Raw genomic sequence first — 24541 nt, 5'->3', positions numbered from 1 at the left:
GGAAAGCGGGTTCGATTTAAATTCACACTGGTGCATTCAAACTTCTGTGCTCTTGGCACCCCTGGAGGAAGGAAGGGCACAGCCCATACCATCAACACACCACCCTCCCCCCCCCCCCCTTTTCTCCTCATTGCAATCAACAGCTGGAGAAGCTGATGGAGTAGAATCCAGTGCATTTATTTCTTGCAATATCTGAACGGGTGGTTTCAGCTCTGAATTTTAACACAGACAAATTCATGGGTGCAAGTTTAATGACAACCAGTAGTAGAAGCAAATCATTGGATAAAGCTCATAGGAAAAAAAAAAAAAAAAAGAAAAGCCAAATGAGTCAGTTGTTTTTTTTCCCCTGGGAAAACAAACTAAATCCCCCAAGCATTCCAAATGAAGGCCTCATGGAAGCAAGCATAACCCCTTCAGAAAGTAGGAACAAGTCAGAAGCAACTGCTGGTGGAGGCAGTTAAATACAAAGTGTTCACTCTTCTACAAGCAGCTAATTTAAACTAGAGGCAAAAAATTTACATAGACTGTGGTGCCTAAGAGCAGATCCGGGAGTGTACAGCTGCAAGTTTTAGTATCAGATAAATGAATCTGAGTCATCCATGAGGTGAGAGAACCGTACTGAAGCTCTGCGAATGTGGTGTAGCTATGAACCGCACAGAGTAAACCTAGAGGAGCTTGTTAACACTAAAGCAAGGGCTAGACTGAGGTGAGAAGATGAGCTGAAGGAGCAACATTCCCTCCCCCCATGATCTTGCAGTCATGTAGTAATGGGCACTTCAATCAATGCTGCTGCAATCCCCAGGGGAAGAGAACAGCAGCACTGCCAAGGCAGGGTCCAGAGGGTACTGCCTCACTGCTTCAAAATAAGATTGACTCACCCTGAATGCTAAAAAACCGTGGAGACTCAGCTTAGTGCTGTGTGCCTGGAGGTCTAATCAAGACACCAACACTTCTACACAATCATACTGCTTAGAGGAGTAGTGAGCTACCGCAGCCTTCTGCCTCTGTGCGCTGAGAGGGCCTCCCCAGCGCTATGGTACTCGCTTGCTTCAGTCTGGATTCAGAAGGTACAAAGTTGACAACTTAAAGCTTTATTGTAGTTTGCAATAATATAAACAAGTGCTGCAGTTCAGTCAATGTCCATTTCTGGAAGCTTCTTCTCAGGGGCTGTGGGGGCAGCACCTGCAGCACTCGGCTCAGCAGGTGGGGACCCACTGTTGGTGTCCCCTTGCCCTTCTACTGGTCCATTGGGTTCAGCTGGTTTCTGCTCCTCCTTGGGGAGTTCAACTTTGGGTTTTGGTTTTGTGACTATGGGATTACAAATGCTTGTCAGTTCCTAGGAAACAAATAAAACACTGTTAGAAATCATAAAACCATAGAATTGTAAAATTGTTTTGGTCAGAAAAGACCTCCAAGATTGAGTCCAAGCATCAACCCAACACCACCACGGCCATTAACCTATGTGTCCAAGTGTCATGTCCACACATTTCTTCAACCACCTCCAGGGATGGTGACTCCACTTCCCTGGGCAGCCTGTTCCAATGCCTTACCACTCTTGCAGGAAAGAAATTGTTCCTCATGTCCAACCTAAACCTCCCTGGCACAATTTCAGACCATTTCCTCTCATTCTAATGTTTTTATCTACTGAGCTGTACTTCAAGCTGTTGCTCCAGTCAACTGTTGGCCACACCAGGTGGATACTCCAGTTGAGGACTGATGTTTCCCATGTAGGTTAATCCTCAACCACCACCCTTCTATTACAGATCTCTCACCTCAGTTTTCCTCTGTTCACAAACAACTAGACCAAGAAACACAAACATTCTGCATAATTCAGTGTTTCCACACAGTTAAAGGCAATAATTTTACAAGAACAGAAAAAGAGATTTAAACTAAATACAAGACATTGCCCACTGACGGTGGTGAGACCCCAGCCCAGGTTGCCCAGAAGTAGTAGATGCCAAATGCCTGGAACCATTGCAGGTGACATAGTCTGTGTCTGAGCAACCTGCTCTAGTTGCAGAAGTCCCTGCAGACTGTAGGGGGGTTGGACTGGATGACCTTGAAGGCCTCTTCTCACCCAAACCATTCTCTGAAAGGACTTACTTTAGTTTTAGCTTGTATCTCTTTTGCTTTTATAACTGGGTCCAAAGTAAGACTTCTCTTGTTCTGAAGATTTAGTTTATTGTTCATCCACTCCATGGCTTCATTTGCACTCTTCTCCACTTTTCCTACATCTGCTTCATCTAGATGGTCATACTGTTCATCCTGAAACAACCACAGTAATTGTAGCCATGCAAGTATTTAACACCTGAACTGCATGCTTGGTTCTTCAAGAAACAGAAAGACCATTAAGTCAAAAGGCTGTTCTAGTGGGCAGAGCAATTGAGCTTAATGATCCACTGTAACCAGAGAGCTGCAGTTCTGCTGCTGGCATTGTCCCCTCCCTGAGGAAATCAACACCTAGTTAAAAAAGGCTGTCAGGTTTTCAAGCCAACACCCACTTCTGAAAATACAGCACTCAGAAGCCAGCCAGGAGGGTAGCATCAGCTTTGCTTAAAGGTTCTTAGGTCAAACTCAAAGACAGCACAAGTTAAGGCTGGAAATACCTTTGCTTTGAATGAGTGGACAATTTTCATGTAATGTTGAATTTGCTTCCCTAAGTCCTCAAATGCTTTTGGTCTTTCCTCTGACTCTTGAAACCTTGCTTGAATAGGCTGACCCAGAGTCTGAAATCAAAAACAGGTGAAAAAAAAATTAAAATAATCATGTGGCATTAAAGTATGGTCCTGCTAGAACTGACAAGGTGCATCAGCATCTCTCAGCTGCTTGGAACTTTTACTCCTACCTCCACTTGCAGGAGGGACTGAGTCTCAACCCCACATTGTTATAGGTTCATAGGAGATCTGCTCCTTGGGTACTGAATATGCAAACCAAGGAAGGAGGTTGTCACCAGGGCCAATCTCCAACTCAGTAGACCTAAACCAACTCCCTCCTTACCTAAAGTGCTCTGGTTCAGTTCCAGTGAGACTGTGAGGGCCACTCACCTTCAATTCTGTCAATTTATCAATATAGATTTGTTTGGGTTGGTCTTCCCCATCCTCATAAAGCCAGTTTTCTGTGTCCTCCAGCTTCAGTGTGAAACTATTCCGATCCTGAAGCAAACCATACAAAACGAGATGAGAAAATGTCTTTGGCTAGTACATGATATCAGATCATCTTTGAAACCTTTCTGGAAGGTTTACAGCTTTAGAATGTAAAGAACTCTGAAAATCTTGATCCTGCTTTAGTGATAAATTGGAAATAAAAGAGTCTTCAGTATGGCTTCCTGGTGGTGACCAGACCTAAGGCAGAATCGTTTAGGACACCTCCAGTTTAGATCAATACTGGCACAGAAAAGCAGATCTTTGCTTTCTCTCTCTTCACATTCTCATCACAATATGATCAAGTCTGGGAACAGAGCAGAAGTCATCCTTAGCAAATGTGTGATGAATCTCACTTGACTTGTCCTATTTCAGCTCTGCTGTAGGTATCTGGACTCTGCAGACACCCCTGCTGGCAAAGCACTCATTATAATCAGTGGGGATCTAGTAAAGATTTCAGAGCAATTCATCTGACTCATGTAATCATCTCACAATTACAATAATTACACAGCAGGCTCCTTCAGCACACCAGAGAAAGCTAATTAATAACACCAAGAGATTTTCAGGCAACCTGTTCAGATACAGTAGTCTGATTAATCCCACCTTCTGTAGAATCAGTGAACACTGCAACAGGTTGCCCAGGGAGGTAGTTGAGGTCCCACCCCTGGAGATCTTCAAGATCAGACTAGACAAGGCTCTGAGCAACTTGATCTAGTTGAGGACATCCCTGCTGACTGCAGGGGGCTTGGAACTAGATGACCTTTGGAGGTCACTTCCAACCCATTCTATGGTAACAGAAGAGATGACAACCAATCTGGCAATACTTACATCTTCACTAACAAACTTCTCATAAACCCCACAGAGTTTGTCTCTCATCTCGTACACATACTCTTCCACTGCATTCTTGGCATCATTCCTCTCCTTCTCTAGTTTGTCCTGCATTATCATCTTACCCTGTGAACAAATTAGCAAGTTAATTAGCTACAAAGCTAATTATTTAACATTTATTGCCAGATTGCCTGGTTAGCAAAGGCTTGTATTTGACTAAAATGCTCTGGTTTACAGAACTGTTCTGAACACGTGAATAAAAACTACCTTGGGTTTTTGTGGGACACCTGACACATCACAGAACACTGCTGCCCTGGTGGAAGCAGCCATCAAGTACCTTGTAACTACAGGTGATGGTGGATATAACCACCCTGTGATGCTGCCTTCCTGCAGAACAGCTCCAGTGAGTTACAGCATTCACTTGACAGGAAAAGTATTTCTTGGCTCCACGAGGCACTCCTGTTCACCTCAAACACCTACACTCCCCCCAGACACTTTTGTCCTTCCTTGATCACCCTTAACCATGTTTAATGAACATCAACATTTCTGGCTAACAGCTGGTGAAAGGTTTAGCTTGGGCAGCAGGAGTTTACCTCATTCTCAATGAATAAATTCAGCATATCTTTTCCAATCTGCCACACCAGCTGATTCTCAATGGGAAGGTCTACAGTAGTAGTCTTCACTTTAGCTTTCTTGGCTTGAGGTGGTTGATCCACTTTCTTGTCTTTTGAGTCAGCCTGAGAAGTCTGCATTAAAGAAACAGAGTAAAACCAGCATCACCAGTCAGTGAAAAAGCAACCCTGAGGTAGTAAACCTCAACAGCAGCACTACCTGTCATTCTGGCACTGCAGTGACTAGTCAGATAATTAACAAGATCATTAACTGCCTTTTCCTGGCACACTGGCTACACTCCTGAGGCCACCAATGTGCTTTCATCAGAACACTGGTATTTCAAACTAAATGACTATTTGACTCAAGAATAGGAGAGGTCACCCATTTTTATCAGTACTAGGTCACCTAACAGGTCTGCAGTTCTCCATGTCATTTATGCACTGCTAAAACTCTGATCAGACTGTCATACTAGGGTCAGTTTTGGAACTAGGGGACATTGAGGTGCTGGAGTACGTCCAGAGAATGGTAACAAAGCCAGTGATGGGTCTGCAGAACAGCTCTGGTAAGAAGCAGCTGACGCAACTAGGGCTACTCAGCCTGAAGAAAAGGAGACTGAGGGGGAGACCTCATTGCTCTCTATAGCTCTCTGAAAGGAGGTTGGAACCAGGTTGAGGCTGGTCCCTCTACTCATGAAGAGGTGACAAGAGCAAACAGCCTCAAGTTGCACCAGGGATGGTTTGGTTTGGACATGAGGAACAACTTCCCCAAAAGGGTTGTTAAGGCCTGGACCAGGTTGCTTAAGGCAGTGAAAAGTCTCTAATCCAGGAGAGGTTTAAAAGCTATGGATATGCGGTGCTGAGTGCCATGGTTTAGTGGTGACATGGCAGTGCTGGGTCAGTGGTTGAACTTAATGATCTCAAAGGTCTCCTCACCCAAAACAACTCAATGGTTCCACACATCCCAAGAGAAGCTCAGCTTCCAGAGCTATGCCAAATGCAGCAGATGTTCACACACTACATTTGCAGGAATCTCCCACAAATATCCTGTAAAAAACCAGAAGTCTCAGATGTTCACATTACCTCCATCTCTTCAGACTCTGCCTTGTTTTCAGGTTGGGCCTGCTGTTGCTCTTCAGTCTTCTGTTCTTCCTGGTCTACTTGCATCTTCTGAAAATCAGATCAAATATGATGTATTAAACTGTGACCATGCAAATCCTTGCTCCAGTGCTTAGGCTGATCATGTCACATTCTTTATGCCAAAGACAGAATGAAAACTGAAATGGAGCCCCATTAATTACATCTCTGCTTAGGCAAGCAACACTCCTAGTATGGTTAACAACTTCTGTCACAAGAGACCAGGCACTGACATGACACTTCCTTTGGTACCTCATTACATCTTCATGTTTCATCTACTAAATCTTTAGTCTCAGAACCTAGAAAACTGATGAAGAGCTGGCAAAAGTAGGTAAGAGCAACATAGAGTCTCCTACCTCCTCCTCTTTTGCATGCTGATCTGTCTCCATAGGCTCTTCATTCTCATCTGATTTATGAACCTCCACTAGAGATGCACTTGACACACTGAAGATACCATGAATATTCACTCTAACTTTGACCTTCACTTTTGAACTGGAGCCATCTGTTTGAGGAGTGACCTTTTGAACCAAGAAGTGAGCTAAATAATCCCAGAGAGAAAACAAACCATTTGGTTAACTTCATCACTCAGTGTGAAACAAAACCTGACTGTGGCTGACCACAAAGCAGTTAAGAGCACAGAAAATCCTACAGGTTATTTACTCAGCAGTGCTAGGACACAGCAATCAAGTTTCCTGTGACATGCTGTAAGAGCTGGTGTTAGTTGGATCACAGTGAAAGAGTACATAACTCTGACTATGCCCCTTTCAAGTTTGTTCCAACATTAAGATGCTCTATATTAGCCTGTTTATCCATAAACTTCATGTCACTCCACTCATTTTACTGTAAATCCAGGACTTTGTATGCTTCAGGGCCTCTTTGTCTTATAGTCTGGAAACGTTCCCAAAGTCTGAAGCTATAGAATGGTCTCACCTATAGCAGGATCTGGGTAAGGGAGCTCCTTGGGGGAGCTGTAGTATGCTTCAAGAGTAAATGGTTCCTTCCTGTAGAATGTGAGGACCTTAGAAAATGGAGCAGGATGGTTCTTGGGGAAGACCTCACAGTCACTGCAAAGAGACAGCAGTACTCAATTACAGATTGTTTTGACTGGCCAAAACCTTTTAAGATCAAGTCCAACCATTATCTAATCCTACCAACTCTGCACCTAAACCAGGTCCCTCAGCAGCACATCTCCACAGCTCTGAAATGCCTCCAGAAACGTGAAACCCACTGCCCTGGGCAGCCTGGGCCAGGGCTTGGCAACCCTTCTGGGAAAGAAACTATTTCTAATGTCCAACCTAAACCTCCCCTGGAACTATTTAAGGCCAGTAGCCATACAGGCAGTGCTAGGCCACCACCCACCCCTGGCTTTTTGTACTGTCAAACTCCAGAAACCAGCAATGCTCAAAGTGCTCAGTGGATATTGTTTGAGAAGTGTTTTTAACTCCAGCTGTCAGTTTTAAGCAGTATGTAATCATGCAAGAAGAGTGAAAGACTGTTTTACCTTAACCCTTCCTCTGCTGGTGAATTCCATCGTAGAGAAATGGGATAGGGTATCAAATCTGTGATGGAAAACTCTCTCACTTTGAAAGCCGGCGATAAAATCGCACACTGGAGGAGCACAAGAGCCACATTGCAAACATTCAAACTTCATTCAATGCACCAAGTAGCTATTTATGCTGCTTAACAGGCAGATTTACTCTAGATTAAGGGACACTAACACTGCTGGTCTTGGGAGCTGCATAATGAGCCCTAAAAGCTCACAAGCATGCTCCCTCCTCAGGAAGCTGGCACAATCTGTTCACCCTGGAAAGGGAAATACACATTTTTAAAGCCATCAGGTTTGGCTTGCTGTGGCTTGGCTAACAAATTGGGTTTACTGCCAACATAAGTCAGAAAACCTCAAGTACAGTTAGAGTGGCACAGACTCAGGCTTTTTACATTACCATGACACAAAACTCTTTTCCAAGGAGATTCCAGTAACATCTCTGTTCCATCAGAGCCAGCAAGCCCGTATTGAATATTTAGAGAAGAGAGGTGATCAGAGTAAAAATTAAGGTGCACTCAAGAGATGCTAGCACTAGTAACAACAATTTATTGCTGCTTAAGCCAGTCCATGGTGAGCAATTCCAGCTCAGGACATAGGTTTCCATTAGCAAGGACTTCAGCTTTCATTTTCATCCATCTTACTAACGAAGTGTCATATCACAAGTAGTAATGCCTTTTTTTTAGCTCTGTTTAACCTAAGCACCTAAAGGAGCCTGGAGAAGAAGACATCATAGGAGCTTTCCTGGGCCCCCAGTTTCCAGGTAGAGCAGAAGAGCACATTTCCCTTCAAGTGACACTGACCCACTAATTTGGCTTAGACAACCAGCACAAAGGAATCATTTGCAGCTGCTATTTGCATTCTTCCCTCTGCTTTCCTGAAGCTTATTCAAATACTTCCTGAGTACCACAGAAAGAACATGCTCAAATATTTATGGATTGCAGTCAGACTCCTCACAGCTGAAACCCAGAGCTTTTTACCTGCAGTGCACAGCCTCGTGCAACAGCCTCGTCTGCGTTCAAGGTTGTACTGACTTCCTTGCCAAAAAATTTACTGATCTTCTCTTTCACAGCAGGGATTCTTGTGGTGCCACCAACAATCTCCACTGCATAGATATCCTCCTTCTTTAACTCTAGAAAGAAGTCAAACATTAGCTTGAGTTTTGTATGAATACACTGACAAACTAAAAGCTCTACTAGACCAAGCACTATTTTAATCTTGTTCACCAAGGTTCTAAGCAATTAGAATTTCAGTTCTTGGCTTTTAAAAGCTTCTCACAAGCTATGAAATTGTTAATGTGCTAAACCTTCTGCACAAGTTCCTCTGACACCTAGAGGAAGCCTGCACTAAGGATGTCTCTCTTCTGTGCAGAACACAATGTGCATTTACACTCACTGGCTTGTTCCAGTATGCTGCGAAGGGGGGGTTCTACTCTTGCAAGGAGCCCATCACACATTTCCAAGAACTTGCTCCTGTTGGAAGAAGCCATCAATAAAGCCAGGTTACACCACAAGCAAATTAACACTGCAAACACAACAGGACACCAAGATAGAATGGCAGCTTAACTACCTAATGCAGGAATTTACCTCTCCGCAATCCTAGTTTTAAACTTCCTTAGTATAATCCCCAGACAAACTGGTTCAGGTCAGAAAGGACCTTGAATATCATCTAGTTCCAAGCTCCCTGCCATGGGCAGGGGCGCCAACTGCTACAGCAGGCTGCTCAAAGCCCCATCCAACCTGATTCTGAACAGCAGCAGGCTCAGAACCTCCACAGCTTCTCTGGGCAACCTGCTCCAGTGGCTCACCACCCTTATGGGCAACAATTGCCTCTTAACGACTGATCTAAATCCAATTCCCTCTGGTTTGAAGCCACCATCTCTCATCCTGTCACTCCATGCCTTTGGACAAAGTTGCTCTCCAGCTCACCTGGAGCCCCCTTCAAATTCTGAAGGGCTGCTTTATGGTCTCCTTGAAGCCTTCTGCAGGCTTAACAACCCCAGCTCTCTGTGTTGCCTCACAGCAGAGGGCTTCCAGCCCTCCCATCATTGCTGTGGCCTCCTCTGGACCTGCTCCAACAGGTCCCTATCTCCCCTGTGCAGAGGAGTCCAGAGCTGGTCCTGGCACTGCAGGTGGGGCCTCAGCAGAGCTGAGCACAGGGGCAGAATCCCCCCCCCCCCCCCCCCACTTGAGGCCCATGTTAGTTGGAATCGGCTCAGGACACAGCTGGCTCTGGGTTGGCAGCACAGTGCTGGCTCACACCCAGCTTTTCACCCACCAGCACCAACAATCTCTTCTCAGGACAGCATGATTCTAGGAATCTAGGCACACTTCCAACAGTTGTAGGCCTCCCACTCAACTCAAGGCCATTGACCATTCTCTAAATATGATTTTGAGCAGCAACCTTGCTCATGTTTTTCTGGCATTTACCTTCTCCCTCCAGTCCTGAGAACAGAGGTTTTTTTTATTAGAATTAGAATAAACCAAACCAGGTTGGAAGAGACCTTCAAGATCATCGTGTCCAACCCATCAACCAATCCAACCCACCCAAACAGCTAACCCATGGCACCAAGCACCCCATCAAGTCTCCTTCTGAACACCTTCAATGACGGCGACTCCACCACCTTTCCGGGCAACCCATTCCAATGGGCAATCACTCTTTCTGTATAGAACTTCTTCCTAACATCCAACCTGAACCTCCCCTGGCGCAGCCTGAGACTGTGTCCTCTTGTTCTGGTACTGGGTGCCTGGGAGAAGAGACCATCATCCGCCTGTCTACAACCTCCCTTCAGGTAGTTGTAGAGAGTGATAAGGTCACCCCTGAGTCTCCTCTTCTCCAGGCTAAGCAGCCTCAGTCCCTCTTCACTGAAGGACACTGTAAAGCTAACCTCTGCCAAGTGTGTGAGCATTACCTGTTCATGGTTCCAGAGACATCAATGTCATTCATGAAGCACTCAATGTTCATGGGGAGATCAGAGGCATTAGCACTCATCAGTTTCTTCAGCTTCTCACACTCCTGGTACAGCCGCAGCAAGGCACGGATCTTGGACTTGATGTCTAGTTTGTATTTCTTTCCAAACTCTTCACAGAAGTACTCAACTAACACCTCATCAAACTTCCTGCCTCCAAGTGTGGTATCAAAGGCTGTAGCAAGAACCTTAAAACAAAGAGGAAATCCTTCAGTAACAGCACAAATTGTCATCACTTCAGTGAAAGCTACCAGCAGTTGTTGTCAGATTGTTTCAAATATAGCCCAAGTTAAATCAAGTATCACAGCCCTGCTGCAGAGGAAGAGTTGTACTAGTGCAACCACATTGAATAAAATGCAGACAAGTTCTTTTTTATCCCATCCCTGCCATCAAAGAAATTATTTTCATCACCCTTGTCTAGAAGTCTAACCCATCCTAAAGAATAAAGCTGTCCCACACTCATCCTTCCCATTTCATGGTCATTGCTGGCAACAGTTAAGCTCTTCTCTTACTCCAGCATGGAAGTGACCTCTGGAGACCAAGTCCAACCCCCTTGCTAAAGGAGGGGCACCCACAGCACCTTGCCCAGGATCACAATGGCCAGGTGGCTTTAGAAGCTCTCCAGAGAAAGAGATTCAAACAACCTCTCTGGGCAGCCTGCTCCAGGGTTGCAGCACCCTCACACCAAAAAAGTTCCTTCTCCTGTTTAGATGGAACCTCCTGGATTCCAGTCAGTGCCTGTTGCTCCTCATCCTGCTCCTGGGCACCACTGACAAGAGTCTGGCCCCAGCCTCTTGCCCTCCACCTGTTAGCTCTTGCTGAGCATTGAGCAGATCCCCTATCAGGCTGCTCTTCTCCAGGCTCAACAGCCCCAGTCTCTTCCTCACAAAGATTCTTCAGGCCCCTCAGCATCTTTGTAACTTCCACCAGACCCTCTCCAGTAGTTTCCTGTCTCTCTTGACCTGCAAAGCCTAGAACTGGACCAAGTATTGCAGCTGTGGCCTCTCTCCCTAGGAGCGAGTAGAAGGGGAAGAGAACCTCCCTTCACCTGCTGGTCATACTCTTTATGGAGCCATTATACAGTGCACTTACGTTCCAGTGGAATCAAGCAGCAGTTGCATCACTAAGATTTGACAGTTTGTGGATGGCAACTGCAGTAATAGTTGTACACATCCCAAGATGACTCTTTTGAAGTCTACCAAGCCTAAACCATGATTATCCAAAGCCTTCTGGAGCTGATACATTCAGAACACTGTTGAGAAACCATCACTACCACTGACCAATTCTGGCAGCTACACAAGCATTAGACCTTTGTGAATGGTGACTCTCACAAGAAAACCATCTGTTAGCTCAATGATAAAGAGCAGCCTTGGGCACCCAGACCTCCTGTAATGAGGTGACAGCTTTTAAAGGAGGTTTATGAAGACAAGGCAAGACTTAGCAACACAATCTGTTCAGTATCTTGTGCTGTAAGCAGAGTTTCCAAACTCTGCTCAGCTACTGTCCCTTGACTCACATCCCAGTTTAATATTTGATGCCTCCTAAGGGTGGAACATGCTCACAGCAAGCTAAAAATAAAAGAATAAGTGTTGCTAACTCTTGCAAACAGGTGTTCACCTCTGATGAAGATATTATCTACAAAGAACATCTGTAGCCCAGCCACCTCAATGATCACAATACATTGAAAGAGTACAATCAGCTGTTTTTTAGCAACAGCAGCCAAGTCTGACATTATTGTCAATACTCTTTCAGACAAGGGTTGGTCTCCACACTACTGTAACTGCCTTGCTGTCCAGCTCTGTTCCATACTCAAAAGCATCACTGATACTTCCATGGTTTCCAAGTTTAAGAGATCTGAGAGAAGGTTAGGTTGCCTCACAAGAGGAAATTGAGAAAAACTCCTTTCAGATGGCAACATCTACACTCAGATGTGCACCATAACTTCCTTAGCTTCCATGCATGGGTTTTACTCTTACATGAGCACCACAGTGTGTTCAGTGTTGGTCACCTGCCCCACTCTAGGAATTCCTGTTTCAATACTAGAATCTAAGGCTGAGCTGGAGTGTTTTTTGCAAGCAGCACCCAGTCAGATATGAGAATCTGCACAGATCATTTACTGCAGGTTTTTCACTCTGCCAAAGTCTGCTGATTAAAGCTCATTTGTTTCCTCCACACATCACTCAAGCTCTCCACTTCATACCCTACTTCGAACTCCAGGTGCAACCTGAAGATAAATTGAGCTGTCTGAAGGCTCCTGAGTGAAGCCAGACAGGCCATGTCTGTGCTGAGGAGTATGTCTGCCTAGAATTAAACTGGAAGTATAACAGATTGTTTACTTTCAGTTTGCCTTTGTTGAATGCACAAACAGAAACTTGGTATGCAGAATGCCCCATGTCCACAAAAACAACATTCCGTGGCTTCTCCTCCAAGGCAGGCAGGTCTTGCTTATAGATTCCATAGGCAAGGGCAACTACAAGGGAAGAAAAGTCAAGAAGTACAGTTAGAACATTCCCTTTTGTAATTCCTTAAGAAAAAGTGGTACATCAGTGTGACCAGCATTACCATTTCAGCCTAGTTGTCAAGCTCTACAAAATTCTCTCCTGTTAAGAAAATTCCCAATGCTAAAAGAGCATGGAAAGACATTAGAGAATTATCCCCTCTTAGCAGCTGCATAAACAGATACTCAAGAAATATCTTCATGCCTCTACAAAGCAATGAGAAAAACCCAGACCACATCTTAAAACAGATCAGTTGAAGTTTAAGTTCACAAAACCAGAGGGCATGGCTCAGTGACAGATGAAAAGCCCTTTTATCTAATCAACTTCGGTATCAAGCAAGGGGGAAAAGGACAAATATTACCTGCAGTTGTTTCATTTATTAGCCTCAGACAGTTGAGACCAGCAATCTGTGTAGCATCCATCACAGATCTCCTTTCTGCATCTGTGTAGAAAGAAGGAACCTGCAAAAGATCAGACATTAACATTCAGAAGAGAGATCTTCAGCAGTTACAAGTGTGGAGACAGTCAGTACAGAGCACAGCTGGGTTAACCTTCAGCTTTAGTAGTGTTTGCTTCAGTTGCAAGAGAAAGCAAAGCAAAACACACAAGAGAAAACAGAGACAAAGTTACTTTGTGGATCTTGCCATTCCACCTCAAGCCACTCATTGTAGAAGCAAAGAGCCAGAAGCAGGTAGCAAATCTTACTTATGCTGCTAATTAGCAGCAATTTAGGACATCTTACCCTTAATGAAGAAGAGATGCATGTAAAATTCAGTTTTAAACAGAAAATAGCTAAATATTCTAGTTTAAAGAGCAATTTAATGCTGCAGTCACTGCATTTTATGACAACCAAGTAAGTGACTTACTTGCTATTCCATACTTACAGAAACAACACAGTCAACTACAGGCTTCTTAAGAGCATTCTCAGCAGTCTCTTTTAATTTGGTGAGGAGCATTCCTGTCACCTGCTCAATAGTAAAGTTTCTTTCTTCTTCCATATACATGGCCTTCAAACAAAAATTGTGTACACAAACATTACACCACAGTAAGATGCACACATTGACTACATAAGGAACATACACAGCAAGCAGTCTTTACTAAAGCCAGGTTTCACTAAGGCAGCTTGAGAGGATTCCCTGACAGCCTGGCCTGTGCAGAACAGCTAAAAGGAGGTAACAACACTGGGATGAACACTCAAGAGTTGACAGAGCCAAAGCTGCTCTGCCTTCAGCATCTTTTTAAATCCTGACTGCTAGCCAATACCTGGAATGCCTCCCTCCCTCTGGTTTTGTTAACTTAAAACAGATCAGTTTGTCTTGAATAGGCTAGTTAGTTCACACTAAAACCCAAATAGGAAGTTTTGCCTGTTACAAAAACCCAGTTCTCACCATTTCATGGAATCCCAGCATGGCTGAAAAGGATCTCTAGAGACTACCTAGTCCAACTCCCCTGATGAAGCAGGGGCCACCACAGCACCTTGCACAGGATCACAATTGCCAGGTGATTTGGAAGACCTCCAGAGAAACACTCCACAACCTCTCTGGGCAGCCTGCTTCAGGGCTCCATCACCTTCACACCAAACAAGTTTCTCCTCATGTTCAGCTGAAACCTCCTGGGTTTCACTTTGTACCCATTGCCCTGTTACAGGACACCACTGACAACAGTTTGGCCCCATCCTCTTGCCCCTCACAGGTCCTTTAGCTCCTGCTGATCATTGATGAGATCCTCTTACAGGCCGCTCTTCTCCAGGCTCAACAGCCCCAGGGCTCTCAGCCTTTCCTCCTCAGATGCTTCAGGCATGAGACACTCAGCAGCTTCAGCACCCTCAATTTTACCTGAAGTGCTAAGCTGACACCTTTCACCCTTGGAGCATCTGGACAGCAGCTAGGTAAGGACACTAGTCTAGGAGCTTGCCTTCCCAGTTCAGTATGGAGTTGAAAAAAAAACCAAACCAGCAGCACTGCATTTGGCAGGTCCAGCTTTGCAAGGCAGAGAAATTCTATAACTAAAACCAGTCTCAGCTAGCACCTGGAGAGACCATCTGCATCCCTTTTCATCCTAATTTAAGGCTTTCCATGCACAAGAGCAGAAACTACAGCAAGCAGATTCAAATAAAAAGATAAAAGGGGAGCTTATCGGTTTCCTCCCCTGGCTCTATTCCAAACACACCAGACTCACCTTGATGCCAGTTGAGCCTGTTGGCAGCTGGACAAGTTCATAGGCAAGGCTTGCTTTTTCAGCTTGAACAAAGGGATCTGAGAATGCACGACCATGAAATCTTTTAAAACTTTGTACTGTATTCTTTGCATTTGAAATAACCTAGAGGAAAAGAAACCTTTAATACAGCGTGTCAGGGGAACATCTGAATTTCAAACAGAAGAGTTTTCTTCTCATGCTTCTCTCACCAGAGAGAGTACTTTTGTTGTTTGTATCTTAATAATATCAAGAGTTGCTAGGAGGCAACTTCTCTCCAACTGCAGAGGTAATCTACAGGAATAAGATTGAATTCAATGTGTACTGGAACACTGAGCCAAAAGTCTATCAAAAATTGATCCCATTAGGGCTGAACTTTCTTAGGAAGCATTGGAAAAGTGCTCTTCCCATTTCCCTGTGTCCTACTATCACAGCCAGTTAAGTTCACAAACACAACAAGCAGGTTGACGTAAATTCCAGTTGAGGTTTGTCACATGCATCTGACAATCACCACAGAGTCTCACAACACAGATTCGCACAGAACAGCTCAAGGCCCTTGTCAGGAAGCTTTAAAAAGTCAGGAGGGCCCCACTGAGCTGAGAAGAGGTAGATTGTCTTTCATTAAGAGCAGAGATCAGTGCAAGTGGAAAGTGAAAAATCATTGTAGATTGTTTTCAGGTGGTGCAAGGAAAGTTGAATTCTTCATTGCCATCAGCGCAAGACACATACCAAAACCTCACAGTGAACAACAAATCAGACAAGCACTCCACCATGGAACATTTACCTGTGGTTCAGAGTCAAGTGTCTATTTCCTACGTAACCTGGGCTGGATTTGCTGTACCTTTAGTTTCTGCAGAACATACCTCATCTCTACTGGATCTGTGTCAGTCAATTTCTTTAAGCTAAGCAGACACCCAATTCCAGAAAACAAAAAGTATCTGTATTTAGTTCTAGCACAGTTCTTCTGTTCTTGAGCAACACAGTTGTAAAACCAGTCATTTGAGATCTAGATAATGCATCTTCGCACATCTCTAAGTATTTTAGGCTAAGAAAACCCAAGTGCTTGAATAGTCACTTCCTGTAGAGGACTTCAAAGAAAAATCATGGGTCACAGGGGTTTCACAGGAACAAAAGGCATAATACAACAGGACCCAAACGGCATGAAGACAAATCACCTTCACTTCTCAGTCCTTAAATCATATTTACCTACCTACACCAACAGAAAATCAAAGTATAATCCAGAAGGCCTAAGATAGTTAATTGGTTTGTAATTCAACTGCAGAGTCAAGAAAGTCAAGATATATTTACACTCAGGCATGTCCCTTTCTATGTACTTAATGGAATTCTGTAGAATGCAGTCAGATAATTAAAAGCCACCACAATGCACATGAACTGGAACGAGCTAAGGCAGAATGAAACACCACTGCTTAGCTTTAGAATTTACATTTGCAACCTAAAAAGAAAGAAATAAGTCAGCATTTGTCAAAATTTCTTAAGAGGCAAAGGCTGTTGTGTGTATGTCACTGTGTGCAACCACCAGCCCTTAGATTTCTGCCCCAAGATGAGAAAGCAGCAGGGTGAACAGCTGAATGAAGCTCAGCTGTTCCTTACACTTATGGAGACACTAGGACAGCAGCTCAGAGGTACTTGTGATCTCAGAAATAAAAACCACATCCAGCTCATCTGATTTCTGCTGAAGCTGCTCTTACCCAAACTAGAGCTCACCTGGCTTTTAGCTGCAGCGCCGATGGAGCGGTTCTTGGGTCCAAAGGCTATACATGATCTAGAAGGAGGAGAAAGATTTGCAGTTAGCGAGTCATCAGTACAACTGCACTGCAGACCTTTCCATGGTGGTGACCATGGACTAGAGGTATTGTAAATGGTGTTTGGTGCATAGAGGAAATTGGCCACTCACTGCAACACATGCCTGGAATGCTCTGGGAATTCTGGAAAGAACCAGGCACACTGAATTCAGTCAGAGCAGCAAAGCTCCTCATTGCAGGACAGCAATAACCCCTGCTTCAAGCTTTGCTTCTAAGTAGCAGCTAGTTGGGCATGCGCCTTATCTCAGCAGTAACCCACAGATCTAAGCTACTCAAAGATAAAGTTGTTCACCAATAATGCAGGAAACACTCAACAACAAAAATACATGAAGTAAATCAGATACAGGAAGAAAAAAATCCTTCCTACAGGTCTGTACCAACTGCTAGCTAAGCCTCCCAGCAAACCCTTCAAAAGCAGGAAGAAAAGCCTGCAGAGAGAGACTGGTGCTTGAGTTTCACCACTGGATTACAAATAGACATCACACTTTACTCCAAACTACTTTGTGACAGTTAACAGTTCTGAGGCCAAGGAGAAAACATAATCAATCCTCCTTCCTGGAGGAATCCCTCCTCTCGGAAGCCTCTTGATTTCCCTATCTAACAAACTGTAGGAATCCTAAAAATGTTAAATGTTTGCAAAGAGATGTAGTGATGGGAGGAGGGATAACAGCTTCAAACTGGAAGAAGCTGAATTTAGATCAGACATTAGGAGGAAATTCTTCCCTGTGAGGGAGGTGAGACATTGGAACATATTGCCCAAAGAAGTTGTGGAGGCTCCAAACCTGGAAGTGTTTGAGGCCAGGCTGGACAGTACCCTGAGCAACCAGGTCTAGTGGAAGGTGTCCCTGCCCATGGCAGCAAGGCTGGAACTAGATGATCTTTAAGGTCCCTTCTAACTCAGCTCATTCTCTGATTCAATGACAAATCCAGCCCTCCCATACAAGTTCCTCATACCACTGAGTTAAACTTACTGAGGAAAGAAATAGGCTACTAATCAAGCAGATTTTTACTACTCACAACATACTAACAGGACAACTGAGCTGCTCTCTACACAGCAGGTCAAGAATCTGCTTTACAATAGGGTTATGCCATAGGCTGCTACAAGAAACAAATCCCAGATGAGGCTGATAGTGAGAATTAGTCTTCCGAACAGGAACTGTCAAGACCAGAGCTGAAGACTCCAGCAATATAATTGGGTTTGCTTTGTATTTTCTTCTAGTCCATTAGTACTAACTGAAGCAAGGCCCACCCTAAAGCAGATATTGCAACAGAACTCACATTTCTAAATGAATCTTTTATTATTGGAAACAACTGCTCAAGGAATTAGTTAACAAAAAGTGAGCAAGTTCTGTGCTAAGCAGACCCCAAAGCCCATACGAAGGGAACAGGAACTGCAGAGCACACAGCCAAAATTCTAATGAGCCCTGAGCAGGAAGCTTGGTTATTAATTTACTCCGCTCTCCAGAAAGGAATTAAGACAGGAATTGCTGCTTTTCACCTGGACCAAATAAATACCCAGCTACTTCACTTCTAAGTCACAAGCCATCAGCCCCCTCTCACCACAAATTAACTAATTTCAGTTATAGACCTCTTTAAACTGCCAAACATCTCAAGGTAGAAGGCTGTCTTGACAGAAGGATACAGCACAGTGATCAAAAGACACAGTGAATAAAACCCGTAAGTGTCTACATTCTTCTTAAACAAGCCCCTGTTTGGCTTTATAAACAGGCAAGCATCTCTAAAGAGCGCAACTGGACAGACAGAATGGTTTTACTTGGGCTCCACTCCTTTTCATCCCAACCCTTCTAGTTAACCCTGACTCCCAACAGTCTTAAGGAGTCATACAGAGACCCCATGCAAAGGTAAGGGGGAATTTTCAGCCAGTCTCATTTAATCAGCTCCCCATAGGAATCAGGGTTAATTCATTAAACACTAATTACACTATTACTCACTGGAAACTGAAGAGCTAACCATAGCATTTTGAGTAAAACCATAGCCATGGTGAATGTCATCAGAAGTCTAACAAAGCAACTTCAGCAGAGCTTTAGGCTTCCTTAACACACCTACAGGCTCTGCTTCACCTTCCCACCTGTTGTCACATCCACAGGAGCCATCCCCTCTCCCCTGACAGCATGTTTCCTCCACACTGCAAATCAGCTCTAGCTTCACAAGATCACTTACGGCTACTTGACTTAATCCAAGTCCCTCCCACCTTACAGGGATAATGAACCTTCCTTTTTCTTCCTCTCTCATTTTTCACTAGCTTTCTCTATACTTTAAGACCATCCTATTCAAAGACAAACATGTTTTGCACTGCTTTTGGATACACATTCAAATTGTGGAGGACTCTGGAAGAATCCAAGTACAGAGATGAAAGCACAAGTGATGAGAATGCCTGTGCCACTCAACCAGGTATAATGTATTCAGCAGGGTTTACTTTAACACTAATGGTTGCAATTAACCCAGATCTGCCAATCCTTCCCAACATTTGGAAGTCATCCTAACACATTATATTTAAGCCTGACTATGGTTGGATCCATGAGGAAAACTGTCACAATCCCTTGCACCATTCTACACTCTAGCTCATGCTACAGAAATGTAAATACTTTTTGAAGCAGGCTTCCTTTCCAAGCTCAACACTCAGAAGTCATTAAGAGCATCTTTTAATTAATGAGTTAGGTTAGAGAATGGTTTTGCAGCTCCTTCAGAACAGGATTGGGAGATTAAGACTTGTTAAACCCTGACTACTTTCCAACTCTCTTCCAATTTCACTTCAGTTTTTTCATAATTGAATTATTTTCCTGGAAGATGCATTGCAGCTCATCGCCTTCAGTGAGTGAGATGTATCCATATCTCAAATACAAGAACTCCCTGAAGAGTCAGAGCTATTAGAAGACTGCAGTGAAATATTTCACATGAACGATTTTCCCCAGCATATCTAAACTTTAAACTTCCATATTCTTGAGAACACTTAAGAGAATGGTCTTCACTCTCATCACATACATCACATTAAAGATTTCCCTCTCCATTTATTCATTGCTTTGAGACATTAAAAGGCTGAGGTATTGTCTAATTAGAAGCAAGGTCATTTTATGCCTCTGGTCTTTTCAAGCAGATGTGAGTGATCTAAAAGAACAAATAAAAATAATCCAAAGCTAAGATGATACAATTGTCTGACCCAGAGAGCTATTTCCTTTAGGATCTTCTTAAAATAAAGCTGTACAACACAGGGACATGCAGAAATACTTTCAAGACAGCTTTTCAAACAGCTCCTCTCCAGTTCTGACACTCTGGAAGTTTTTTTCCATCTTTATTTTGTAATTTATCCTTAGAAGAGTTCTTATTTTAGCTCTCCCTCTCCTTTTTACCAAGCTTCTTATTAAAACTAGGCAATGCACACTCTCCTTGAGAGATGTGTGGGAAGGATTATTTATGGAGGTACAATTAGAATATAGAGTATGCATTGTAAAGTGTAACGTACTTCAGCCCCAGAATAACCAGCGTTGTGCTGTTAGCCCCCTTCCCAGGGAAAGGGACGTCGGGTACCTTACTGCATATTTACATTCCGCTTCCCCATCCCTCCAACTTGTCAACCTGCTGGCTAACTTCAAGCGAGTGTTTAAAAGACTCACTCAAGACTCTCAAATACTCAAAATTACGTGTAAATTCTGCGAAACCACTTGCTGAACACAGGCATGGAGAAGGAAAGGGAAGGCTGCTAAGCAGCTTTGCTAAGCTTTTATCCAACGGAAGGCCAAGGAGCTCATACAGAGCTAAGCCCAGCTCAGCCTTCACCTCCGCGCTTCGGGTGCGCTGGGGGAAACTGGGCCCAAGGTGCAAGAGAACGAAGAGGTACGGTGTGGAGATATAGAGAAAATTAGGCTTTGTTACTTTCAGTAGCGGAAGATACAGTGGCTTTTCCTTAAATTCACGGGCTCTGTCCTTTTAATCAGCACAGCCGTGCTTCGGGGAAGACAAACTGGTTACGCTGCACTAAAAGCGGAGGAGCACAGAGGGCCACCCAGTCTCTCTCCACGCTCACCGTACGATCGCGGCTCTTTCTTCCAAGCCCTTTTCTCCCGACCCGCCGCAGTGGGAAGCGCAGCGCAACCCCCGTCCCCAGCTCGCCGCCCTCCCTGTCACACCGGGCGAGCAGAGCCGGGCCCGGCAGGCTCCGTCCTCTCCGCGGGGGGGAGGCAGCCGGCCCCAGCACCGCTGCCTAGCCCGGCGGGAAAGCAGCACGGCCCTCCCCGCGCTTCACTCACGGCGTGCTGCGGTCGCTGTACTCGTTCGCGATGGTCTCGATGCCGCCAGCGCGGGCCACGGCCACATAACAGCTCTGGAAACCCAAATCGATGCCCACTACCGACATAGTGGCGAGAGGAAAGCGAGCAGAGGCGCCTGAGGAGCGGCGGCTCGGCCCGTTTAAATGCGCGGCGCGACGGGCGCTGCCTCCTCGGGGCGGGGGGGACTTCTCGAAAGATCCCGTCGGGCCGCGGCAGAACGCAGCGCGGAGGGGAGGGGGAAAACCTCGCGAGAGTTCGGGCGGCAGACACAGCGCAGGCGCGGGAAGCCCACCGGGGGACAGGGCTGCAGTAGGTGTGTGGGCGTGGTCGCGGCGCCGGTGATGTCACGTCCGGGGCGGGGAGTCCCGGCGCTCTGTCCTGCCCCTTTGCCTTGGGAAAAGTTAGTCAGGAGCAGCGGGGCTTTTGAGAGAAAATTGCTCCAGGAGCCTCCAGTCTAGCCATTAACCTGAGACTGACGAGCCCACCCCAAAAACATGGCCCGCAGCACCACATCTCTACCTCTGAAACAACTCTAGAGATGGGGGCTCCACCACTGCCCTTGGCAGCCTAGGCCAGGTGTGGACAGCCCTTTCCATGAAGAAATTGTTCTTCATGTCCAACCTAAACCTCTCCTGGGGCAACTTAGGGCCATATTCTCTTGTTCTATCACTTGTTGCTTAGTAGAAGACACCCATCCCCACCTTGCCCCAGCCTCCTTTCAGGGAGCTGTAGAGAGCTAGAAGGTCTGACCTCAGCCTCCTCCAGACAAACAAGCCCAGTTCCCTCAGCTGCTCCTCACCAGCCCTGTTCTCCAGACCCCCCACCAGCTTTGTTGCCCTTTTCTGGACACACTCCAGCCCCTCAATGTCTTTCTTGGAGTGAGAAGCCTAAAACTGAACCCAAGATGGGTGTGGTCTCACCAGTACTGAGTACAGAGACAGAATCACTACCCTGGTCCTGCTGGTCATGTTGTTCCTGATCCGGGCCAGGATGCTGTCGTCCTTCTTGGCCCCCTGAGCACGCTGCTGGCTGAGTGGAGTGTTTTGGGAGGCAAACAGAGGGAACTGGCTGAGAATGCAAACACGAATATAACCTTGATCTAGTAGAAGGTGTCCCTGCCCAGGGCTGGAACTAGATGATCTTTAACGTTTCTTCCAACCCAAACCATTCCATGATTCTATGATAATTCTGGTACTTCTCTTACATTCATGGATTTGGGTTATTCTAGTACTAACATTCATGGGTGTTTTGCAACTCAGGGAACGCTTTTCATTCACAGCTAAAACCTGCCTAAAACTCAGCAACATAACATGTTACAAACAGCACGCTCCCAAATCCTGCCCGGCCCTGGAGTGATGTCTCTGCTCCTTCTTTCAGTGAGGCAGCAAACACATGGCAGAGAAATTCAGTCTTTCAAGGCAGGAAGGACTTTCACCCCAGAAGCTGTCGAGAGCCCTCAGCCTGGCGTGTTTGCCATTCCTGGCAGCGTGTGGAGTGACACAGAGCCGGCACAGCTGCCGATGGGCTGGGAACTGCATCACAGCACTAATGACAGAGTAATAACCAAGGGTTTCACCTCGGGTGTCCTTGAGCCAAGGGACAGAACCAGCTCTGCATGGAGGGTGTTGAATATCATGGCAGGATGAACCCTGAGGAAGAACATCAACCCACTTCCTCTGTTTTTTTGCCCTCATTTTTCACATCGTTGAAGCCAATAGACGACACAGTCATTGGGCCAGCTGATGGAAAAGTGAATTCAGAGCTTGGGTCCCTGCCTGTGGACTTCATAGATCCTTTTGTTGAACACTACAGCTGGCCTCTAAACCAATGCTATGCTCTGTGGAATTACAGAATGCCCTATATTTCTACCAGCAGAGGGTCCCAGCAGCCAAGCGTCAAAGAGGATATGTTCTGGAGTACCCAGAGACCAGCTGTGTGGCCACTGACCCTGGGCTAGGACATGGTCCTGGGACCTCACCAGGGGTGCTGCCCCTGGAAAGGAAGATGGAGGGACAGGCTAAGAGAGTCAGGGTTGTTCAGCATGGAGAAGAGGAGGTTCTGGGGAGACCTTCTGGTAGCCTTTCAGTCCTTCAAGGGTTCAATTAGAAAGATGGGGAGGGACTTTTTATCAGGGAGTGTGGTTACAGGACAAGGGGTGATGGCTTTAAACTAAAAGAGGGACATTTAGACTGGAGAGAAGAAATAAATGCTTTACACCAAGAGTGATGAGACACTGGCCCAGGTTGTCCAGAGAGGCCAATGGGTGCCTCACACCGGGAACCAGGTCAGATTGTTTGAGACTCTGAGCAACCTATTCTAGTAGGAGATGTCCCTGCCTATGGCAGGTGGGTTGGAACTGGGTCTTTCAGGTCTCTCCCAAGCCAAACTAGCCTGTGATTCTATCATGATCTGGATCCAATCTCCCATACAGATACGCCCACTGAGATCAGACCTTGGTTGACATTTCCAGCCTTCAGTGTGGCAATGATGTGTCCAGGTGAGAGTTCAGAACAAACCAGTTGGTTGTCTGCTCAGCTTGAAACAATTGCTTTTGGAGAGTGACAATTCCCCTCAGAGAAGTGATTCAAAGACAAATGATACCCTAAAGATGAGTCTTAATTTCTTTGTTGCTTATGTTCAGTTGGAACATTAGGTGGGACATGAAGTTTCCCTTTGCCAGTGTGGTGTGTACAATAGCCAGGGAAGGAAGGAGAATATGTGGAAAAAAAAATAGAGGGGAAGAAAAAGAAAAAAACAAAAAGAAAGAAACAAAGAGTAGGAAGGAAAAAATGTCTGGAATTCTGTGCAGCCTGATCTGAAAGCACATCCTTCAGCTGCATTTCTGTCCATTCCCCAGGCCAGTGTAAGGCACTAAAGAAAGAACAGACATAAGTTTAGTTACTTTTGATGTCCTCTCTGGCATGGATTTTAGAGCCTACACCCACAGAATGGTTGGTTGGTCACGGATATGTGTGGCCTCTTCCTGGGGAGGACATTGACATAGTGCTGTAGCCCAGTCAAGTGCCTTGTCGACTTTCATTGACTCTTCTGCACCCCGTGTCCTTGCCTGACAAACAAATACCTACTCCTAGATCCAAAGCAGAGGCAGAAAACTTTGCTGCTATTCCCCATGGATGCTTAGGAAGCATGCCCAGAGCACACAGATTTGTCTCAACTTCAAAGCTGGGTTTGTTTCATGGTGTCCTGTAGTGTACAGGGATCAATTTTGGTGCTCTCACTTCAAGAAGGACATTGGGGTGCTGAAGGGGGTCCAGAGAAGGGGCAACAAAGCTGCTTAAGGCTATGGGGAACAGGTCTGTGAGGAGCAGCTGAGGGAACTGGGGTTAGCCTGGATAAAAGGAGGCTGAAGAGAAACCTCATTGCTCTCCACAACTCCCAGAAAAGAGACTGGATCCAGGTGGAGGTCAGTCTCTCCTCCCAAAGAACAGGCAAAAGGATGAGAGGAAATGACCTGAAATTGTGCCAGGGGAGGATTAGGGTGGATATTGGGAGAAAA

General features: G+C 45.3%; 1 protein-coding gene across 1 annotated transcript; it reads right to left on the bottom strand.

The window, feature by feature from the left end:
• Positions 1-156: 156 nt before the first annotated feature.
• On the bottom strand, positions 157-21233 carry HSPA4 (heat shock protein family A (Hsp70) member 4). The gene is made up of 19 exons (XM_068158896.1): positions 21004-21233; positions 16641-16698; positions 14901-15041; positions 13607-13729; positions 13084-13183; positions 12561-12694; positions 10168-10412; positions 8652-8728; positions 8237-8388; positions 7215-7321; positions 6644-6777; positions 6070-6251; positions 5660-5746; positions 4562-4714; positions 3969-4094; positions 3045-3152; positions 2607-2726; positions 2104-2265; positions 157-1336 (listed from the first exon to the last, which is right to left on the bottom strand). Exons 1-19 carry the CDS (start codon positions 21108-21110, stop codon positions 1130-1132), a joined length of 2523 nt encoding a protein of 840 aa, XP_068014997.1. The 5' UTR covers positions 21111-21233; the 3' UTR covers positions 157-1129.
• Between the last annotated feature and the right edge of the window lie 3308 nt (positions 21234-24541).

Source organism: Melanerpes formicivorus, unplaced genomic scaffold (assembly GCF_026170545.1).
Source record: "Melanerpes formicivorus ecotype bairdi unplaced genomic scaffold, bMelFor1.0.p_v2 SCAF_2, whole genome shotgun sequence".
Classification (NCBI taxonomy): Eukaryota; Metazoa; Chordata; class Aves; order Piciformes; family Picidae; genus Melanerpes; species Melanerpes formicivorus.
Note: the sequence above shows the minus strand (reverse complement) of the source record. Positions and strands in the feature narration are given on the sequence as shown.